This window comes from Mauremys mutica, chromosome 1 (genome assembly GCF_020497125.1).
Source record: "Mauremys mutica isolate MM-2020 ecotype Southern chromosome 1, ASM2049712v1, whole genome shotgun sequence".
In the NCBI taxonomy this organism is placed as follows: Eukaryota; Metazoa; Chordata; order Testudines; family Geoemydidae; genus Mauremys; species Mauremys mutica.
The window spans coordinates 367,712,161-367,735,556 of NC_059072.1; the positions used below are offsets into that span (position 1 = coordinate 367,712,161).

The 23,396-nt window shown below is 43.0% G+C and overlaps 1 protein-coding gene across 1 annotated transcript; it reads left to right on the top strand.

Annotated features, from left to right (window-relative positions):
- The first annotated feature begins 855 nt into the window (after positions 1-855).
- On the top strand, positions 856-1,803 carry LOC123376138 (olfactory receptor 52M1-like). Its single transcript, XM_045027921.1, has one exon. It carries the CDS (start codon positions 856-858, stop codon positions 1,801-1,803), a length of 948 nt encoding a protein of 315 aa, XP_044883856.1.
- The last annotated feature ends 21,593 nt before the right edge of the window (positions 1,804-23,396 follow it).

The following is a 23,396-nucleotide window of genomic DNA, read 5'->3' on the forward strand; positions in this document are numbered from 1 at the left end:
TTCTCTCTTTGTCCATTTGAATGTAATAAGCCCCATTCTTTATTTTCCTCTCCTCTATCATATGCTCCCTTGTTTGTCTCTTCTCTAAACTAAACTGTCCCAGATTTTCAGTATGCTGCACTAGGATAATCTCCCCACTTCTCATAGACTGTATCAGAAACTCCCTTTTTAGCTGCTCTATTCTTTATAGAGATTGGGTGAGTAAAACAGTGCGTGTGCAGAGCAAGTTAGTGTCCATCCCATTCCTTAGGCATCCAAATATTGTCTTTGTTTTGCCCACTACTGGGAATGAGCCGGTGTTTCCGTGGAGCCCAGGTCTTTTCCCTTAGGTGTTTTCTAGCGGGGATGTTACCCCAGCCACATGACTGGACAAAGGTTTGGTTATTTTCCAATTTCAGATGTTTAGCAACCATGTTAAAATGGCGAAATCCCTACAGTATGGATTCTCAGGCCTGGATTTCATTGCTTTAAGGAACGATGAGGGATAACCCGTATCCACAATCCTGTTTGCTGTGGGTGCCTATTAAGTTTTTCCACATCACAATGTGTTAGAATGATTGATCAATGGACCACCATCTTGTGTGGAATTGTCGTTAGTAGGGTCAGTTGTTCATAATTAATTTCTCTGAATAATAAAAAAATGTCAGTGTCTGAAGAGCCACTAATCTGCTTCATCCATGACAACAGTGTTCAGTACTGCATGTAGTGCCTCATATTAACATTGTTTCTCCATCCAGGCCTTTCTACTGTGACCATCACCCGAGAGCCTGGGCACATAAAGGAAGTCAATAAAACATATGGTACATACAGGAGACACGATTCTGCTTCAGAGCTGGACACCTTCTCCCCTACTCTATGTCAGATTCCAACACAACTGACTTCACCAACCCCTCCACCTTCATCCTACTTGGCATTCCTGGCCTGGAGAGGGCCCATGTCTGGATCTCCATCCCTTTCTGTACCATGTACGCCATAGCCATCTTGGGGAACTTCACCATCCTGTTAATTGTAAAGAGAGAGCGGAGCCTCCATAAGCCCATGTACTATTTCCTCTGCATGCTGGCCATCACCGACCTGATCATGCCTATGTCCATCCTGCCCAAAATGCTGAGCATCTTCTGGTTCAATTCCAGGGAGATCGATTTCAGTGCGTGCTTCACCCAGATGTACTTCATTAACTTCTTTGCAACAATGGAATCAGGGATTTTTCTGGCCATGGCTTTTGATCGCTATGTGGCCATCTGCCATCCCCTGAGACATTCCACCATCCTGACAAACTGCGTGGTGGTGAAGATTGGCCTGGCCTTGGTGCTGCGAGGCTGTTTACTCATACTGCCATATCCTTTGTTGGCGAATCGGTGGCCATATTGCAAGACCAATATCATCCCCCACACGTACTGCAAGCACATATCTGTGGTGAATCTGGCCTGCGCCGACGTCCATGCCAGTAGTTACTACAGCTTAACTGTGACATTCTTTGCTCCAGGTATGGATGTGTTTTTTATTGCTGTTTCCTATATCCTGATCCTCAGGGCTATCTTCAGCCTTCCCACAAAGAAAGCCCGGCTGAAGACTTTTGGGACCTGCAGCTCCCACCTCTGTGCCGTTTTTACCTCTTACATCCCAGTTCTCTTCTCCTCCGTCATGCACCGGTTTGATAACACTATGCCCCTGTATTTGCTCATTCTCATGGCCAACATGTACCTTCTGGTGCCCTCCATGATACACCCCATCATCTACGGAGTGAGGACCAAACAGATCCGGGACAGGCTGCTCTCACTATTTACTCCTAGAAGGACCTAAAGTTCCCTCCTGGTGCTCAGATTTTCAGACCGAGCTCCATGCAGAGCTGGTTGGGGACATAGTCCTGGGCCCTCTTCCCTGAATCACTTACTGGGCTGTCAAAGGGCATTAAACACTTTACTGAATGTACGGTGCTGTGTTAGCATGACAATCTGTGGAATCGGTCTATGCACAACTCATGAAGTTGTCACCTTTCTTATTGCTTGTAACTGGACCCTCAAGACCTCCCCTTTATCACTCCTTCCAAGATGGCCAATGCCTGTTCTGCCTCTTCCCTGCAGGCCCTCTCTATCGCTCGATCTTCTCGTCTCTTCCCCTCCCTTGTCACTTGCGGGATCATCTCCATGTCCCTCCCTCCAACCTCCACAGCCAGTAAGGGAGCCATTTCAGGATATTTTGGGGAGGAGGGAAGTTTAACTGTGATTCCAGGGTTACTTAGGCTCCTAAAAACGTGAGTATTTTGGCAGATAACTGAGCAATTAAAGGAGCACTGTATGGAAGAAAGAAAATTAAAGAAACATTAGACCCACTCAGCTCTAATGCATATTCTGCCATCTTATGGTAAATCACTTAAGGGATACTGGTAAGGTTTAAAATGTTAATGTACGTTCTTATTTTGTTACTTTTGTACAGAGAGAAACCCCATCAGGACTCCTGGGCTCTATCTCAGCTCTGGGAGGGGAGTGGGGTGTAGTGGGTTACAGCAAAAGGCAAATACATCTGGGGTCTATATAAAAACATCAGAATAGCCATATTGGGTAACACTAATGGTCCATCTAGCCAACTATCCTCTCTCCTGATAGTTGCCAATGCCAGGAGCCCCAGAGGGAATGAACAGAACAGGGAATCATCAAGGGATCCATCCCCTGTCATTCAGTCCCAGCTTCTGGTAAACAGAGTCTCAGGACACCATCCCTGCTCATCCTGACAAATAGCCACTGATTGACCCATCCTGCATGAACTTATCTAGTTCTTTTCAGAACCCTTTTTGAGACCTGGTCTACACTGGTGTGTGTCGGGGGTTGGCAGCTAAGTCGGAGTAAGTTCCGCAACTTCAGCTACTAAAATAGTGTAGCTGAAGTCAACATCCTTAGAGCTACTTAGCACGGTGTCTTCCCTGTGGTTGGTCAACTGCTGCTGCTCCCTCGTCGATTCCGCCTATGCTTTTCGCTCTGATGGAGTACCGGAGTCAATGGGAGAGCACTTGGTGGCCGATTTATCGCGTCTTCATAAAAAGCAATAAATTGACCCCCAGTGGATCGATAGCTCCCAAGGTAAGTGTGGACATGACTATAGACTTGGCCCTCACTACATCATCTGGCAAGGAGTTTCACTGATTCACTATGAAGAAATACTTCCTTTTGTTTGGTTTAAATCTGCTGCCTATTAATTTCCTTGGGTAACCTCCAGTTGTTGTATTATTTGAAGGAATAAATAACATTTTCTTATTCAATTTTCCCCCACCATTCATGCTTGTATAGACCTCTCTCATACCCTGCCCCCCCACAGTCTTCTCTTTTTCAAGCTCAAAATACACAGTCTTATTAATCTCTCCCCATTTGAAAGCTGTTCCATACTCCTAATCATTTTTGTTGCCTTTTTCTGAACTTTTCCTATTCTAATATACTTTGTTTTCAAGATGGGCTACCAGAGCTGCATGCAGTATTAAATATGTGGGTGTACCATGGGTTCATATAGAGGCAATATGATATTTTTATATATTAATACAATTAATCTGCCACTGGTTTAAATGAAAGTAAAGGAATGATTCACACAACTCAAGGTTAACCCACGGAACTCTTTTCCAGAGGATGTTCTGAAGTCCAATATTATAACAGGGTTCAAAAAAGTACTAGATAAATTCATGGATGATAGGTCCATCAATGGCTATTTTCCAGGATAGGCAGGAGTGATGTCCCAAACTCTGTTTGCCAGAAGCTGCGAATGGGTGATGGGGGATGGATCACTTGATGATTAGCTGTTCTGTTCATTCCCTCAAAAGCACCTGGCATTGGCCACTGTCAAAAGACAGGATACTGGGCTAGATGGACCTTAGGTGTAACCCAGTCTGGCCGTTCTTACATGTTTATGATCACTGAGGTGGAGAATGGAGGGAAGGTGTTATATTGTGTTTATCTGGATCTGGGTACCTCTTGTGCTGCCTAAAGTAGGGGAATTGTTTTAGCAACCTCTTTCCGGGGTGACAGGGGACCCCAAACTGAGATTGCTCAATTAGGGCAAACTGCAAAGAATGGGGCTGACAATCCCCAGAATGGGCGGTTATTCCAATACTTAGATTTAGCCAGCCAACAAGAACAAATCGTTCACAATGATTTACACAGAAGTTAAAACACTGGTCCCTTAAAGCCACCCAGCCTTGGGCAGCCACCCAGATAGCCAAGTCAAGTGCGATGATGAGTATTGAAAATCTTCTTCCTCATATAAAACAGTTCTATTGATCCCAAAGGATTGGACACAGCACCTTCCAGGTCAATGAATATTTCAGCTCCTACCCAAATACACGCTTTCTGCCCATTTTTTTATTAACTAAACTAAGATTTATTGAAAAGTGACCCAGTATTGGTGAAACGATCATTTTACATACAGACATGAATGGAGGTAATCAATCTGTATATAAATCCATGGTGCGCCCACATTTTGAATACTGCATGCAGATGTAGTCGCCTCATCTCAAAAAAGATATATTGTAATTGGAAAAGGTTCAGAAAAAGGCAACATAAATTATTAGAGATATGGAATGGCTTCTGTATGAAGAGAAATTAGTAAGACTGGGTCTTTTCAACCAGGACAAGAGACAGCTAAGGGGAGATATGACTGAGGTCTATAAAATCATGACTGGTGTAGAGAAAGTAGATAAGCAAGTGTTGTTTATTACTCTTCATAGCACAGGAACTAGGGGTCACCAACTGAAATAAATAGGCATCAGGTTTAAAACAAGCCAAAGGAAGTATTTCTTTCCAGGCAACCTGTAGAACTCCTTGCCAGAGGATATTGTGAAGGCCAAGACTCTAACGGGGTTCAAAAAAGAACTAGATAAATTCATGGAGGACAGGTCGATCAATGGCTGTTAGCTTGAATGGATAGGGATGGTGTCCCTTGCTTCTGTTTGCCAGAAGCTTGGAATGAGTGACAGGGTTGGATCACTTGCTGATTCCCTGTTCTGTTCATTCCCTCTGGGGCAGCTGGCACTGGCAACAGTCGGAAGACAAGAGACTGAACAAGATGGAACTTTGATCTGACCCAGTATGACCGTTCTTATGTTCTAAAGTTCTAAAGTCAATTTCATAGTAGAGATGATGAGAATACCAGGTATGTCCAGGGAGTAATTGGAAATCTGATGAAGCTTAAGCAGGATTGAGGTAAAAAGCATCATGTTACAAGAGCCCTTTAGACAGTTCCTGGGATGGACAATATACTTTTGAAGTAAATTTCTATTTCCTAATTATCACTGGTAATTAACTACCTGATTAAGATAAGGTAATTATCAATTAGGCCGTTTGTAGATGATTGACCAGAAACTTCAAAGAGACATATAGAAATGGTATTACTACACCAACGATTCAGCTAATAATATTTCCTTTTGATCTCAGAATTATCTGAATACCCTCGTGTAGAAATCGTTGGCTTACATTGTTAACTCTAACAATCTCTAGGCAAACATAGACTGCCACAGTCACTGTCTCCTTCCAATTCTTTAACAATACAAGTCCACATTTCACAGCTCTAGCCTATCTCCCATGGAATGGCCCTAACTCCCATGTGCATACTTTCTAACATGGCTCTGAATCTGGTGACATTAACCTTCAAGTTGCTTGACCCATTCTGGCCATGTGTCACATAACAACTTTTTTACCAGGCCTGGGCCTCTTTCCTTTAACAATCATGTGCCCCCCATAAGAGAAACTGGAAACAGATTGAACCAAAGTGTAAGCTTTTGTGGGCTACAGTCTACTTCACTGGATGCATAGAATGGACCATATAGTGAGGAGATATAGATACATACAGAGAACATGAAAAGGTGGGAGTTGTCCTACCAACTCTAAGAGGCTAATTAATTAAGATGAACTATTGTCAGCAGGAGAAAAAAAATGTTTCTAGTGATAATCAAGATTGCCCATTTGTCAAACTGTCTGAAATGGGCTATCTTGATTATCACTACAAAAGATCACAACCAAAATCTCTTAACCAGAGACCAATCCAGGCAGCACTTGGGTGGCAAGGAGGCTCTGTTCCATTGGGATTTGCCATGAAGATGTTGATGGTGATTGATGTCCTGTGACAAAAGGTCTGTCGATATATGCGATGATCAGTGGGTCAGAGAAGTCTCCAGAGCAGAGAGAGCACCCCAGAGCACCCCAGCTCTTGTCCTAATTGAGCATGACAAGGCTAGTGGTTGAATCCTGGGCCCAGCCTTGTCAGGGTTATGAGGACTCTGCCACATAAGAGAGTGGAAGGGGAGTCCTCAGGGTCATCCAGGACTGTAGGTAAAGGGACTGGGAGCGAGGTCTCTGATCCTTTCAATAACCAATTCCATGAGGTAGCGTAGAAACCTGGAAAGTTCCCCAGAAGAGAAAGATCATTCCCTGTTTCCATTTGTTAGGAATTCTTCAAAGGACTCACCTTCCTTTTTTCTTTTCAGCTGAAACCTTTACCCTTGGAATGTTTTTCTCTTTTGCGGTACTCAAGGCTCTTCAAATTTCTGCACAAGTGTGTAATAACCTGCTCCCTCTGCCTGCCTGAGACCACGTCTACACTACACACCTTACAGCAGGACAGCTGTATCGCTGCCCCTGCGCCGCTGTAAGGTCTGCCATGTAGAGCTCTCCTGCTGCCATAACTAAACCACCCCCAACAAGCACGTCCCGCTGATAAAATGCTGTCCACAATGGCCCTTTTCTTGGTCTTGGGGGTGTTTTTTCCATACCCCCCAGCCAATAAAACTTTAGTGACAAATGTGCTAGTGTAGACAAAGCCTGAGTTGCATGCTAAAAAAGACACCCACTGCCTCAAGTTCTGCAATGTTTAAGAAGATTGAAATTTTCTGCTGGTTTCTTTCTCAGCAAACCCAGCTGCTTGCATAGCTATATCTTCCTGGGGCCTGCTGCATTACCCAAGAGTTTCAACTCCTTGGAGGCTTTCAGTTGTTCCATCTCCAGGATGGCGCCTTCATTTCTTCACCACAGCCCTCTCCTCTGCACTCCCCTCTGATACCAGAGGTTGCCATAGGACTTCATAAGAAGGATGCACAGTCTGCACTCGAAGAAGGAGGAGTGAGTAGAACTAAAGCAGAGTTACAAAAGCTAACGGAGAGCCCTGCGCTCCAGCTGTGTGTCCGGTGATGCCACCACTCGATGGCCTGTTCTCGCTAACCCCAATCTGGTTCCCCCTGAACATATGCCTCTGGAGGCTTCCACAATACAAATAATAACCATAAATGATAAACACAATAATCCAGTCAAATCAGGACCTAGCCCCAACGCCCCCCCCCCTTTGCCATTAGCTACAGAGGAAGGTTAAACCATATTTGCCAGCTATAGAGTTTTAGTAACTTGAATACTGGTGGACACGGTGCAAACACTAATCCAGTCGCTAGCCTGCCTGCAGGGACACCCTTGTTCGAGGGCAGCTTTGTGGGGAGGGTGAGGCCTCACAAATTCCAGCTAGTTCTGGAAACCTCAGGTTCACCTTGAGAGGATGGAAAAGGCTCAGGCTCCCTTTTCCAGCCTTTCCCCTGCATCCAACCCAACAGACAGGCCATGCCAGAGTGGGAGTCCATTTCCCTCTTGGTGTGAGGGAGAGACCATCGTTATGGCAGGGAAATCAGGACTCCTGGGTTCTGTCATCCTGCCACTTGTTCCCTCAGTTTACCGATCCGTATAATGGGGATATGTTCATAGTGACTTTTCTTTGCTTGGTGTTTTCAAGATCCTTCCATGAAATATGCTGCACAGTCTGATGATAGCTACTGATGAAAATTACTGATCTCTAATCCCTTAGCAACAAACCCATTTACAGGTTGTTACATGCTATGGAGTTTTCAGCATTATCCCTAATTCTTTGTAATCAAGTAGAATTTTAAAATATATTAAAAAAAATACACAGAGCAGACAATTCCCCTCTGTACAAAGTGGAGAGCCCCAGACTTCTCATTTCCCTTTGGGAAGGTTCCTTAATCAGGGACGACTCTAGGCATTTTGCTGCCCCAAGCATGGTAGGCAGGCTGCCTTTGCCGAAGCCACGGGACCAGCGGACCCTCCGCAGGGAAGCCGCTGAAGGCAGCCTGCCTGCCGCCCTTGCGGCGACTGGCAGAGCGCCCTCAGTGGGTTGCCGCCCCAAGCACGCGCTTCGCATGCTGAGGCCTGGAGCCGCCCCTGCCCGTAATTACTGTTTACTTCTAAAGCTGGAAGAATAACACAAATGCGCAGACAGGCTTGTCTCCAGCCTGTTTACATTGTCAGAGAAAAACTTAGTTCTCACTTTTTGGTTGGGTGCAACAGAATCAGATACTTTATTTTCTCTTTACACTTCTATAAAGGAAGGGAGTGCACTAGGACACAAGGTTTCTCCCTTCTAGGCAGGTCTCTCTCCAAGTAAACAAGCATTTATAATTTTTGTTATCTACAATAATGAGCAACAGCTGCATTTTGTTTATACATAGGCTATTTTATCTTATTTCTCTCACTTCTATTTAGATGCCAATTTACATTCCTTATTATCGACACAAGGTCGCAACGACTTCTCCCAGAGCTCTTACCCACTCGCTTCACACAATCCTCGCTTCTACAAATCTTGCATTATTAGGGTTTCCGCTAGCCTGACTCTTTCTAACAGAGACTGTCATGCATTGAAATCCCTGTCAGTTCTTGCTCTACTTCCACAACCCCTCCCCCCCTCGTTTGTACTTCTAGTACAACTAACATCTCTAAACCTCCATGCATTAAGCCATGGATTTCATATTCTACATTAGATGTTTCTACCTTAGGGTTTTTGATTGGATGTAATGACAATGCATGATTAGCCTGGACATGAAAGGTATTAATATTATCATGTCCTTTACCACAACAACATAATCCTAAACTAAGTAACAATAATACAAATATCACATTCCTATAATAATAATATGATGGGGTTGTTGTACAGTTTTAGTGACAAAGCACAATACATCATACTTAGTACGTAAAGTAGACACTCTATAAGCTGTATGAAAGGCATTCTTTTCAAATTGATATATATTTTGAAGCATATGAATTTGCCCTTGTTCTTCAGAGATTCTTTGAACATCTGGTAACAATGAAAGCAAATCTTGAAACCATTCAGGTACTAAACTAGTCCAATTAAAGGGTATCTGGAACCTAAGGGCTACTGGTTTGAACATACACACAACTGTCATTAGCTTGAAAAAGTAGATGTCCTCTCAGGGTAGTTCCTTGTCCTCTACCCTGCCAGCAAAACATTGTCATGAACAGTGACAACTTCCCCTGGCTTCAGTTTATGGATACGCTGAAGCTGTAGGGGTTCTAACAGCCAGAATGTCCATTGACTCCCTATTCCTATCCAAATGTCGGGTGTTATTCTAAGGGCACTGACTATAAATTGGCTAAGTATGCCAGGTGGTCTAATCTCCCAGGTGTCATGGTGAATAATCCAGTCCCACATGCATCCTCCCCATTGACCTGGCAGGATTCGGTATGTGGGAGCCCACACCCCCCTAATCGGTCCATATGCTGGGAAGGAGCACTGTGAATGTCCGCACTTCCACCCAGAAAGTGTCTGAGCATGTCTCCATGGCCACCGATCAGATGGTTCCTGATGTGTCTGTAAGGGCAGTGGGCCAAGCCTGGTGCTCAAGATCATTCCGAATGGCCATCACCCGGTCATTCAGGAAATCATGTATTTCTGAGCATGCTAGATCCCACTGCAATGCCTTCCCAGCCTCAGTGATATTCAATACCATCTCTGTCAGCAACTTCTGGGTCATAGAACTAAGGGCGGAAATGACCTGTAACTCACCAACTCCTGTCTGTACTTGAGTGGCCTTTTCTAGTTGGCCCAATTTCTCATCATGTTCTTGGTTCTTAAAAATATTCCAAATGGCTGCTGCACTATTGGCCCCATCCCATAGGGATCTGGTCAAGTCCCTCTTCTTCCAGAGGAAATAAACCAGGTCCTCTGTTGTACTAATCTAATGGGAGCCCCCTGTGAGCAATTTGGGTATGTAGAGGTGATTTGGAAATTAGATAAGGGCAATGTAACCTTAACAGTCCCTAGTGTTGTATTAATCACAGTCTATCAATACCCTAATACATCTCTCTTTGGTGTAGGACTATACCACATTTGTTGGTTGTACACCTTTATATACTGTACAGGTTAGTCACTGGAATGGTTTCAATACAGGTACAATTTCCTGTGGCAGAACAAACTCTTTGGGTATTCGTTTGATTATTCACTAATTGGGTAACCAAACAACAATAAGGGCCTCTTTCATGTAACACATTGCAAACTCCAGGAACAGCCATCGTATCTACTTCACTATGGAACCCATCAATTTCAATTACAGATTCTTGGGGTTCATTTCTAATGATACCATAGATTTCTATTTCCACTGATCCATTTATTCTCCACTCAATTGTTCACTTATATGGAATATCCTGAACTTTAAAATTATTTTTCCCCAAATAATTTTTAAATAAATCACTGAAGTGTGAAGGCCTTGGCCATTGTTTTTATCAGATATATGGCATTGTCTGTATTTAGATGTATTACAGGAGTAATAGTGTAATGGAGAACATGGCAGGGGCAGTGGCAACAAGGTGCCTTTGGTACTTGTCATTTAAAATCCAATTAGGGAGGGCAATACATGCTGAAGGATTTATCCAAACCACAAGGCACAGCCTGTAGAATAAACTCCAACATCCAATCAATAGCACATTCCCAAGCATAGGTCCCACAGATTTCTTCCTGCCATTGTATAATTCTTTGTTTCTTTATCAGGGTCAGTTCTTTATGTCCTTTCTAGTCAGGAATTCCTGGACTTTGGCAATTTCAGTGGCACGAGTGTTCCTTCTTCTTTCCTGAAGCAGTCGTGATTCAGCATCCTACAGGGGAGAGGTTACCAGCACATCACCCTGTAATGGTTTTGATTCTTCTAGAAAAATCCAAAGGCACAGTAGGTCTGTCAGTGGAGAAGGGAGAGGTTACTAGCACTTCACGTGTCCTTTTTCCCTGCTGTCCAGAAGGCACAGTGGAGTTAGAAGGAGAAATATGCTGATCATCATTCGGAGAATCCTCCCAAGGTGGAGGAGTCTTTTTGCAGTGAGAGTCATGGGTCCAGGCAGTCAGTCCTTGGCATTTCATGGCAGTGTTGGTGGTTAACAGGACTCAGAAAGGTCCTTTCCAACATGGAGCCAGAGCAGTCTTTCGCTGATGGATCTTTAGATAGATCCAGTCTCCTGGTTCCAAGGAGTGGCAGAGCTGCTAGGTTCTTTGGGTAGCACTTCTTTACCTGTGAGAAAAGAAACCTAATGCATTTCATTAGTGCCTGGCAGTGTTTTGCAGATATCATAGCTGCTTGGGCACATTCAAGCCTCCCCATTTCTTGGTTGTCAGCCAAGCCTTAGCTGTGAGCAGTGTCCTTGCGTGGGGCCAGCATCTTATCTTTGGACTGAGCTTGCTAGCTATTTTTTTTTCAGTTAATTCATTCTGTTCTTTTTCGTTTTCCCCTTCTCGGCTTCTTTTAACCTACAAAGGAAACTTCCACTCTTCACTCATACACCTTTTCGCAACCACGAACACATACACATTGCCATTATACAGTACAGTAGTCATATTATTCAATGTATGCCACATATACCCTTCCAGTAAAATAACTTTATTACAGAGTTTGGAGCAACAAGACAGGACAAGCATTTTAATTTAACCCTTCTGTTTGATTTTAAACTAGACTATCCGATGAAAGTATTAAACACAACAGTTCTGGCCACGAGACAAACACCACAAGACAGGACTTAGAACACAAAACATAATTCCTATTGTGCCAGTAAATGCATGGTACGTTGAATGCTCTTCAGCTGGCATCAGTTTTCTCTGATTATCTGAAAGACAAAAAACCGAGGTCTACTTTTTGGGGCAGTCAATCATTGCTTAAAATATACAAATATCCTTGTTGATTTCAGGCAAAACAGAGGAATTACCCCATTTTTCTTGTATTTGTTTCATAGGCAGCCCAGGTTTCAGTGGCTCCTACCTTATCAGTTAGATAATTTGCATTATTACAGATGCTTTCTGCCTTGCTTCTGGATCCAAAGCTATCCACAGCTTAAAGATTCTTATTTGAAAAGGGACACAATTAACTTTACCAGAATTTTGATGGCTTTTTACTTCTAACTCCTGCTTTAAACACACAAGGATCTGAAAGAAAACACTACTTATTGTAGCCCCTTAGAGCCTAATAGGCTATCAATTACATAGCACTGTATACGTTTCTTTAGCTAATTTGACTCAATTGTTCATAGCCAAATGATTGCAATCAAATAATTTCTTGCCTGGATTTATTTACAAACATTTCAATGACACCAAGAACTTTCCTCTTTAGCATTTTTACAAAGATCAACTGCTGTTCCCTCCAGCAACTACACAGTTAACTTCTCACTCTTCCTTAAATCACTTGCTTATCTCCCAACAGCTACTTTTTATCAACTCAAATCACCATTTCAAGTATTGTCCTGGGTATCTGAAATCCCCATGCTCATACTTACTTACTTACTCCTTCCTTCCACTATGCCCTCAAAATTTATAATAATAGGAGATATACCATCCCCTAGAACTGGAAGGGGCCTTGAAAGGTCATTGAGTCAAGCCCCCTGCCTTCACTAGCAGGACCAAGTACTATTTTTTTTGCCCCAGATCCCTAAGTGGCCCCCTCAAGAATTGAACTCACAACTTTGGATTAAGCAGGCCAGTCCTGCTTTTCTTGCTGAAACATCCCTTCCATGGGCAGGGGCTCTGTTCCAATACCAGTTTAGCTAGGAGGGTGGGCTTCTCAACTAGCCCCCAACCTTCCTGGTCTCTTCTCTTAAACATTCTTACTCACAAGGCTACCGAGTCCTCCCTCATGAGGCTTGCCACCTGGACAGAACGCATGACCCATTGGCATTTAACTATTCAATTTCCTCTTGTGGCAAACACACTGCTGTTATGGCATATGCTGAGCACAATTGATTAAATTTTGACAAGTCCCTGAAAGACCGGTACTTGCTTAGCCAGGGCTTCCTTTTCTAACTGGAAGTCCTGTCTCAAGGCCTGCAACTTGCCCTGGGCGTAGGTTTGAGTTGCTGCCTAGTTCATGATCTATGCTCTTAATTGCTCAATTCTAGTTATCAAGTACACCTCTCTTCCCTTTTCTCCAACTTCTCTATTGCCCAGTTCTGCTACGGCTGGGGTAGATCCACCTGCCACCCTTCCTGGTCAACTGAGGTGGAGAGAGGAATGCTAAACCCCTCTCCAGTTCTCAGACTTACTGCGGCTGAGAGTGGGCACACCTTTAAGCATGCAATCCTCAACATGTAACACCAACAATACCAAGCAAAACAAACATAAAATAACAAGGGTAAAACAAATAGATGGTGTAAATTCTGCAGGGCTCCCCGCCTTCTCAATTGCCCACCAAACTGTGACAAATTTCTGTTAGCAATCGTTCCCTCGTGTCAGGTGATCAGGCTGACACTACAGGATCGTTGTGGGAAGATAAAGAAAACACACCATATGATTGAATTTTAAAGATTCATTAATAAAATAATAAAACAACAACAGAGAGGGATGGGAATGCTCCCACATCACTCAGGAAAAGCATTAATGCCCCAAGCCCTAAGCCACTTTCATACTCACACACGTACGTCCAAACTGGCCGTGTCTGTGTATAACGTTCAGAGAAGGGGAAGAGGTGGACGGGAGATTATCCTGTATACTGCTTGTCCACTATTTTCAACATGCTTCCGCTCTTGGGGGAGCTGTTCTTTTACACCCTGGAATCTCCTGTCGTGTCTCTTTCAGAGATTCCAGTCCAGGTCGGCTGCCTGTGGCTTCTCCAGTGTCACCAAGCCACACCTGCTCTGGGGTCGCAAAGGCAGACTGTTGGATCTCACTGGACAGTTAAGGGAATGAATTTTCTCCCACCCACAGGGCAAAATGTCACCCTTTGCTGGGGCGCCAGTCTGACTGGTGGCTGCCAGACCTGAGGTGGCTGCATTTCAGTGGCACACTGGAGCCTTCAGGATGAAAGGTTTTACTAGTATTGCAAGACAAGGCCAAATTCTGAGGCTATGACCCATACTTTCCTCAGTCCCCAATGAGGAAACCCCCACTTGGAGTCAGAACTGAGTAAAGATCTCAGGCGCCAGCTGTGTGTGAATGCAGAAACTGTCTCCTCCTCCTCTTGCATTTGAGGAGGATGTGGCTTGCCCTCACTGGCGGAAGAACCCCGGCCATTGGTGTTAGTAGTGTCTACACTGATGTCCTACAGCAGCACCACTCTAGCCTTGAGCAGATCTTCCAGAATAGCATCCAGTCTGGATATGCAGAGATGGGGAGTTGGTGAATCCACCACTTTTCTTTGTGGTGTGTCCAAACGACTAATCACCCTCAATGCTAGGTATTTGGCCCTTATTTCAAACAAGAATGTCTCTGGCTTCAGGCTCCAGCCTTTGAGTCTTGCTCTGCCTTTCTCTGCTAGATTACAGAGACCATTATTACCCATTGATTTCTCCCCAGGAAATTCTCCACTTGATTGTCTTTTCCATAAATGAAGTCCCTCACTCTCCAGCCTTTTCCCCAGCTTTCAATCGTTTTTGCAGCTCTTTTCTGTAGACTCCCCAATTTTTCAACATCCTTTTTGAAATGTGGATCCCAGGATTGGACACAGTCAGTTTCACCAATGCCATGGGCATCGGGAAAAGCGTTTAGCGAGATGGACCCATGCAAACAAAATGTTTTAATACCGTCAAATCCAAAATGATTCTCTCAGAACCAGGAATGCAGGCCTGACCCACAGGGAAGGGCACTTTCTTATGGAATGCAGGGATCCTGAAAAGACCATTCTGCCAATATTTGGGGCGTCTGCAGATTTTTTTGCAATGATTTTCTATTTCCATCCAAATCATTGATGGAAATATTGAATAGCATCAGGCCTTGAACTGGACCCTGCTGAACTCCACTCACCCCATTCACTGACAATGGCCCACTGATAACTGCTTTCTGAGATCGGTAAATTGGTCAGTTTATATGCATGTTACATATGCTCTACTGATATTGCACTGTGTTCATTTTTAATCGGTATATTTTCCAATATTAAATCAAATGCCTCATAGAAATCAAAGTTTGTTGCATCTGCATGGTTTCCTTGATCAACCAAATGTGCACTCTCATTAAAGGATAAAGTCAGATTTATTTGACAGGCCTGATTTTCCATAAACCCTACTGTTGACTGGCATTAATTACAATCCTAGACTTTTATTTTAAATTAATCCCATATCAGTTTTTCTATTGTTTCCTAACCCTCTGAAATCTTTATTTACTTCCCCTTTTAAAATACTTTATATTGCATACTTCTGATTCCACATGAGATCTGTGTTGGATTTGTCAGTTCATAATTATTGTGTTTGTAACTCTAAGGTTCTACTCTGGATGCTGTTTAACATTCTCCTTGACTTCTAAGGAGTGGAAAGTGTTTCATCACCTCATGTGATATGAATACCTCCTACTGTTTCTTTCAGAATGCATAACAGATCTATTTCTTGAACACATCTGCATTATCTTTAACACTAACAAGTTTACTTTCTCCCTCTCATAATTGGTGTAAAACTTTTCTGGGATTTCTTTTCCAATTTTAATAACATCCAATTTGTATTGCTTGCTCTACATATTTCCTTTTTCCCACTCCCACCTACCCCAGTTGCTGCCTCCCGTTTCCAACTAAACCAGGTTTTTAGCCAAAGTTATCCACTTTTATCACTGTGAAATTGTGGCTTTTTACTTCCCTAATAAATTCCTCTAAAGAACTCCCAATTTCCATTCCCACTCTTCTATCTCAGTTCCCCCCCAACCATCCATTTAGCTCATAATTTGCCTCATTTTAGGGGAATTAGCACTTTTAAAATATGCAGTAGATATTATTGCTTGGGAACTGTTCTCTCTTTGTCGATTTGAATGAAATAAGTCCCATTCTTTATTTTCCTCTCCTCTATCCTATACTCCCTTCTTTCTCTCTTCTCTAAACTAAATTGTCCCAGATTTTCAGTATGTTGCAGTAGGATAGTCACTCCCATTCTCATAGACTGTACCAGAAACTCTCTTTTTAGCTGCTATATTCTTTATAGAGATTGGGCGAGAAAAACTGAATGTGTTTCCAGAGCAGATTCCGTGGAGCCCAGGTCTTTTCCCTGAGGTGTTTTCTAGCTGGGATGTTTCCCCTGCCATATGACTAGACAAAGGTTTGCTTATTTTCCAATCTCAGATATTTAGCAACCATGTTAATGAGGAAATCCCTACAGTATGGAGTCTCAGGCCTGGATTTCATTGCATGAAGGAGCGATGAGGGATAATCAGTATCCACAATCCTGTTTGCTGTGGGTGCCTATTAAGGTTTCCCACATCACAATGTGTTAGAATGATTGATGAATGGACCACCATCTTGTGTGGAATTGGCATTAGTAGGGTCAGTTGTTCAGAATTCATGTATCTGAATAAGGAAAATGTCATTTTTCTGTGCGTGAAGAGCAACCAATTTGCTTCACCCATAGGAACAGCTTCCAGTAGTGCATGTAGTGTCTCATATTAACATTCTCTCTCCATCCAGGCATTTGTATTGTGACCATCACCCTAGAGCCTAGGCACATACAGGAAGTCAGGAGAACATATGGTACATGCAGGAGACACCGTTCTGCCTCAGAGTTGGACACCTTCACTCCTCCTCCATGTCAGATTCCAACACAACCGACTTCACCAACCCCTCCACCTTCATCCTGATGGGCATTCGTGGCCTGGAGGCTGCCCATGTCTGGATCTCCATCCCCTTGTGCACCATATACACCATTGATGTTTGGGGAACTTCACCATCCTCTTCATTGTGAAGAGGGAGTCGAGCCTCCATGAGTCCATATACTATTTCCTCTGCATGCTGGCTGTCACGACCTGGTCCTGTCCACATCCATCCTGCCCAAAACGCTGAGCATCTTCTGGTTCAATACCAGGGAGATCGATTTCAGTGCCTGCCTCACCCAGATGTACTTCATTCACTGCTTTGCAGCAATGGAATCTGGAATTTTTTGTGGCCATGGCTTTTGATCGCTATGTGGCCATCTGCATTCCCCTGAGACAGTCCTCCATCCTGACCAACCGCGTGGTGCTGAAGATTGGCCTGGCCGTGGTGCTGTGTGGCTGCTTACTCATATTGCCATATCCTTTGCTGGTGAGTTGGTGGCCATATTGCAAGACCATCATCCCCGACATGTACTGCAAGCTTATTTCTGTGGTGAATCTGGCCTGCGCCGACTTCCGTGCCAGTAGTTACTACAGACTCTCTGTGACATTCTTTGCTCCAGGTATGGATGTGTTTTTTATTGCTGCAAAGAATCCTGTGCCACACGATTCTTAGGTGCCACAGGATTCTTTGCTGCTTTTACAGATCCAGACTAACACGGCTACCCCTCTGATACTTTTTTATTGCTGTGTCCTATATCCAGATCCTCAGGGCCATCTTTAGTCTCCCCACAAAGGACGCCTGGCTCAAGACAATTGGGACCTGCAGCTCCCACCTCTGTGCCATTTTAGTCTTTTACATCCCAGATATATTCTCCTCCGTCATGCATTGGATTGGTAACACTATGTCCCTGTATTTCCTCATTCTCATGGCCAGTGTGTACTTTCCTGTTCCCCCCATGCTACACCCCATCATCTATGGGGTGAGGACCAAACAGATCCGGGACAGGCTGCTCTCGCTATTTACTCAAAAAAATATCTAAAGTTGCCTCTTGGTGCTCAGATTTTCAGAGCAAGCTCTATGCAGAGTTGATTGGTGACAAAGTGCTAAGACCTCTTCCCTGAATCACTGAGTGGGCAGTCACAGTGACATTAAACAACCCGCCCTTTGACACTCCTTCCAAGAAGGCTCCATCCCTGCTCTGCCTCTTCTCCACAGTACCTCCTTGTCGCTCGATCCTCTCGTCTCTTCCTCTCCCCTTTTCACTTGCTGGATGATCTCCATGTCCCTCCCCCTGACCTCCACAGCTGCAAGCGAGCCGTTTCGGGGGTGGGGGGAGTTGAGTGGAGGGGAGTTTAACCATGATTCCAGCGTCTACTTAGGCTCTTAAAAACTCTAATATTTTGGCAGAAAATTTAGCAACTAGCTGACAGAAGCACTGTATCTAATGCCTGTATGAAAGAAAGAAAAATAAATAAACATTAGACCGACTCTGGGTAACATCAATTGTCCATCCACCGCAGTCTCCTCTCTTCCAACAGTGGCCAATGCCAGGAGCCCCAGAGCGAATGAACAGAACAGGGAATCATCAAGTGATCCATCCCCTGTCGTTTATTCCCAGCTTCTGGTACAAAGAGTCTAAGGATGCCATCCCCGCCCATCCTGTCAAATAGTCACTGATTGGCCCATCCTGCATGAACTTATCTAGTTCTTTTTAGAACCCTGTTATAGTCTTGGCCCTCACTACATCATCCAGCACGGAGTTTCAGTGGTTGACTGTGAAGAAATACTTCGGTTAATACTCACACTCTGTTTTAATAACCTGGTGTTAGAAGATAAGGACTATACCTGTGGCAGTTCCGTTTTTACACATCTTAGCAAAGGAAGCTAGTGCAGAGTTGTTAAAGTTTCTTACTCTTAAATTTAACTCTCTAAACATTAAACTGAAATAAACGCAAGTTTAGCCTAGTTACCTTAAACTTACAGCTTGGAAAGAAATAAAGTCTGGCCTATTAATAGTGAATAGCCGTCGTAGATGGGTAGCTTTGATACGTTGTTGAAGGTGGAGGCAAGGAAGAGTAGACAGGAGTCGATAGGTGGGTAGATTGCCTTGCCTCATGGCGAGATGCATCGCCTTTTTATAGGGCATTAATTGGAAATGCTTCCTCTTACGCCCAAATTTCATCCTTCCCCCACGGAAATGTTAGGGTACACTTACCCCATAGGCTAGTATGTATGTGTGTATGGATGACAGGTATGTACGCATTTGTGGTGTACTTGTTCAATTTGTGGGCAAAAATCCCCTTTTCCCACCCTCCATTGTTATTGGTTCAGGCAAAGGTCTCTAGACATCTGCGTGGGTGTTTTGTTTAATTTACCATACAGGGGTTTGGCTTGTAGGTAGGTCTATTGCATTACAGCCAAAGTTCTTTTAATAAAAATCTATAAGCCTATTACATCAAATCCTCAAATTTATAAGAAAGATATATTTATACAGACCAGCAGATTAATCCTTAGGGTTAATCCTCTAAGTTTCTACTGTAGATGCTGTTTAACATCCTCCTTGGTTATTAGTGGAGTGTAAAATATTTCATCACCTCATGTGATATGAGCACCTCACACTGCTTCTTTCCAAATGCAGAACTAAACAATCTCTTGCACACATCTACCTTTTCTGCAACATTAACACGTTTCCTTTATCCCTCCAGGAATTGGCCAATATTTTTTCTAGGATTTCTTTTGTTCTTAAAAGACTCAAGAACCTACTTTTTGTGATTCGTAGCCCTTCCTAGCATGGATTTTTTTCCTAAAGTCTTTAATATTTCTTATCAATTTTCATCACTTCCAATTCATATTTTTACTTTTTTCCCTTTTTCCGATTTGTTCATTATTGCTTTATTTCTCTCCTAATTCTTGCATTCACTTTGCCACTGAACTCAGTTTTTTCACCAAAGTTGTCCACTTTCTTGATGGTGGAATCATGACCTTTTTGCTATCAGAGAACCTCTTTTTCAAGATTTCCCATCTTAATTCCCATTTTTCTGTCTAATGTTTTCCTCCTAATCAGTTTTGCTGATAATTTGCCTCATCTTTGGGGAATTAGCTCTTTTAAAACATTATGTGTCTATAGATATTTCTGGTTGGGAAATGTTCTCTTTGTCCATTTGAATGCAATCACTTCCATCCTTTATTTTCTTCTCCTCTATCATATACCCACTTCTTTGTCTCTTCTCTAAAGTCCACAGTCCCAGACTTTTCAATCTGTATACATACTGGAACCTCCCCCATTCTCATAGCCTGTCTTGGAAATCCCCTTTCTCTCTGCTATATCCTTTATAGAGACTGAGTGACAAAACCGAGCACATGTCTGGAGCAAGATTTTCTCGAATCTATTCTTTAGGCATCCAAAAATTGCCTTTTGTTTTGCCAGGTATTTACATTAAGCAGCTATCAATGACTGGTAGGTCTTTTCCCAGAGGTATTTTCGAGTTGAGATGTTCCCTGCAGCACATAAGAACATAAGAACGGCCGTATTGGGTCAGACCAAAGGTCCATCTAGCCCAGTATCCTTTCTACCGACAGTGGCCAATGCCAGGTACCACAGAGGGAGTGAACCTAACAGGCAATGAGCAAGTGATCTCTCTCCTGCCATTCATCTCCATCCTCTGACAAACAGAGGCTAGAGACACCATTCCTTACCCATCCTGGCTAATAGCCATTTATGGACTTACCCACCATGAATTTATCCAGTTCTCTTTTAAGTGCCATTATAGTCCTAGCCTTCACAATCTCCTCAGATAAGGAGTTCCACAAGTTGACTGTGCGCTGCGTGAAGAAGAACTTCCTTTTATTTGTTTTAAACCTCCTGCCTATTAATTTCATTTGGTGACCCCCTTGTTCTTATATTATGAGAATAAGTCAATAACTTTTCCTAATCCACTTTCTTCACATCACTCATGATTTTATAGACCTCTATCATATCCCCCCTTAGTCTCCTCTTTTCCAAGCTGAAGAGTCCTAGCCTCTTTAATCTTTCCTCATATGGGACCCTCTCCAAACCCCTAATCATTTTAGTTGCCCTTTTCTGAACCTTTTCTAGTGCCAGTATAATTTTTTTGAGATGAGGAGACCACATCTGTACACAGTATTCCAGATGTGGGCGTACCATGGATTTATATAAGGGAAATAATATATTCTCAGTCTTATTCTCTATCCCCTTTTTAATGATTCCTAACATCCTGTTTGCTTTTTTGACCGCCTCTGCACACTGCGTGGACATCTTCAGAGAACTAGCCACGATGACTCCAAGATCTTTTTCCTGACTCGTTGTAGCTAACTTAGCCCAGATCATATTGTATGTATAGTTGGGATTATTTTTTCCAATGTGCATTACTTTACATTTATCCACATTAAATTTCATTTGCCATTTTGTTGCCCAATCACTTAGTTTTATGAGAACTTTTTGAAGTTCTTTACAGTCTGCTTTCATCTTAACTATCTTGAGCAGTTTAGTATCATCTGCAAACTTTGCCACCTCACTGCTTACCCCTTTCTCCAGATCATTTATGAATAAGTTGAATAGGATTGGTCCTAGGACTGACCCTTGGGGAACACCACTAGTTACCCCTCTCCAGTCTCAGAATTTACCATTAATTCCTACCCTTTGTTCCCTGTCTTTTAACCAGTTCTCAATCCATGAAAGGACCTTTCCTTTTATCCCATGACAGCTTAATTTACGTAAGAGCCTTTGGTGGGGGACCTTGTCAAAGACTTTCTGGAAATCTAAGTATACTATGTCCACTGGATCTCCCTTCTCCACATGTTTATTGACCCCTTCAAAGAACTCTAATAGATTAGTAAAACATGATTTCTTTTTACGGAAACCATGTTGACTATTGCTCAACAGTTAATGTTTTTCTATGTGTCTGACAATTTTATTCTTAACTATTGTTTCTATTAATTTGCCTGGTACCGACGTTAGCCTTACCGCTCTGTAATTGCTGGGATCACCTCTAGAGCCTTTTTAAATATTGGTGTTACATTAGCTAACTTCCAGTCACTGGGTACAGAAGCTGATTAAAAGGATAGGTTACAAACCTTTGTTAATAGTTCCGCAACTTCATATTTGAGTCCTTTCAGAACTCTTGGGTGAATGCCATCTGGTCCCGCTGACTTGTTAATGTTGAGTTTATCAATTAATTCCAAAACCTCCTCTAGTGACACTTCAATCTGTGACAGTTCCTCAGATTTGTCACCTACAAAAGCCAGCTCAGGTTTGGGAATCTCCCTAACATCCTCAGCTGTGAAGACTGAAGCAAAAAATCCATTTAGTTTCTCCGCAACGACTTTATCGTCTTTAAGCGCTCCTTTTGTATCTCGATCATCAAGGGGACCCACTGGTTGTTCAGCAGGCTTCCAGCTTCTGATGTACTTAAAAAACATTTTGTTATTAGCTTTGGAGTTTTTGGCTAGCCGTTCTTCAAACTCCTCTTTGGCTTTTCTTATTACATTCTTACACTTAATTTGGCAGTGTTTATGCTCCTTTCTATTTGCCTCACTAGGATTTGACTTCCACTTTTTAAAGGAAGTCTTTTTATCTCTCACTGCTTCTTTTACATGGTTGTTAAGCCACGGTGGCTCTTTTTTAGTTCTTTTACTGTGTTTCTTAAATTGCGGTATACATTGAAGTTGGGCCTCTATTATGGTGTCTCTAAAAAGCGCCCATGCAGCTTGCAGGGATTTCACATTAGTCACTGTACCTTTTAACTTCTGTTTAACTAACCACCTCATTTTTGCATAGTTCCCCCTTTTGAAAATAAATGCCACAGTGCTGGGCTTTTGAGATGTTCTTCCCACCTCAGGGATATGAATGCTATTGTATTATGGTCACTATTTCCAAGAGGTCCTGCTATAGTTACGTCTTGGATCAGCTCCTGCGCTCCACTCAGGATGAAATCTGGAGTTGCCTCTCCCCTTGTGGGTTCCCGTACCAGCTGCTCCATGAAGAAGTCATTTACAGTATTGAGAAATTGTATCTCTGCATTTCGTCCTGAAGTGAAATCTTCCCAGTCAATATGGGTTCTAAATTTTGATAGCCTCTCTAATTTCCCTTAGCATTTCATCATCACTATTACTGTCCTGGTCAGGTGGTCGATAATAGAACCCTAATGTTATATTTTTACTAGAGCATGAAATTTCTATCCATAGAGATTATATGGAACATGTGGATTCACTTAAGATTTTTACTTCATTTGAATCTACATTTTCTTTGACATATAGTGCCACTCCCCCCCGCACCCCCACATGACCTGTTCTGTCCTTCCGATATGTGTAGGAAGAATAGTAAATATGGCAGGCGACCAGCTTGGCTTAACAATGAAATCCTTGCTGATCTTAAACGCAAAAAAGAAGCTTACAAGAAGTGGAAGATTGGACAAATGACCAGGGAGGAGTATAAAAATATTGCTCAGGCATGCAGAAGTGAAATCAGGAAGGCCAAATCACACTTGGAGTTGCAGCTAGCAAGAGATGTTAAGAGTAACAAGAAGGGTTTCTTCAGGTATGTTAGCAACAAGAAGAAAGTCAAGGAAAGTGTGGGCCC

What these genes read in the sequence shown, in the direction of transcription:
- LOC123376138 (XM_045027921.1), top strand. Translation starts at nt 856, where the DNA reads ATGTCAGATTCCAACACAACTGACTTCACCAACCCCTCCACCTTCATC.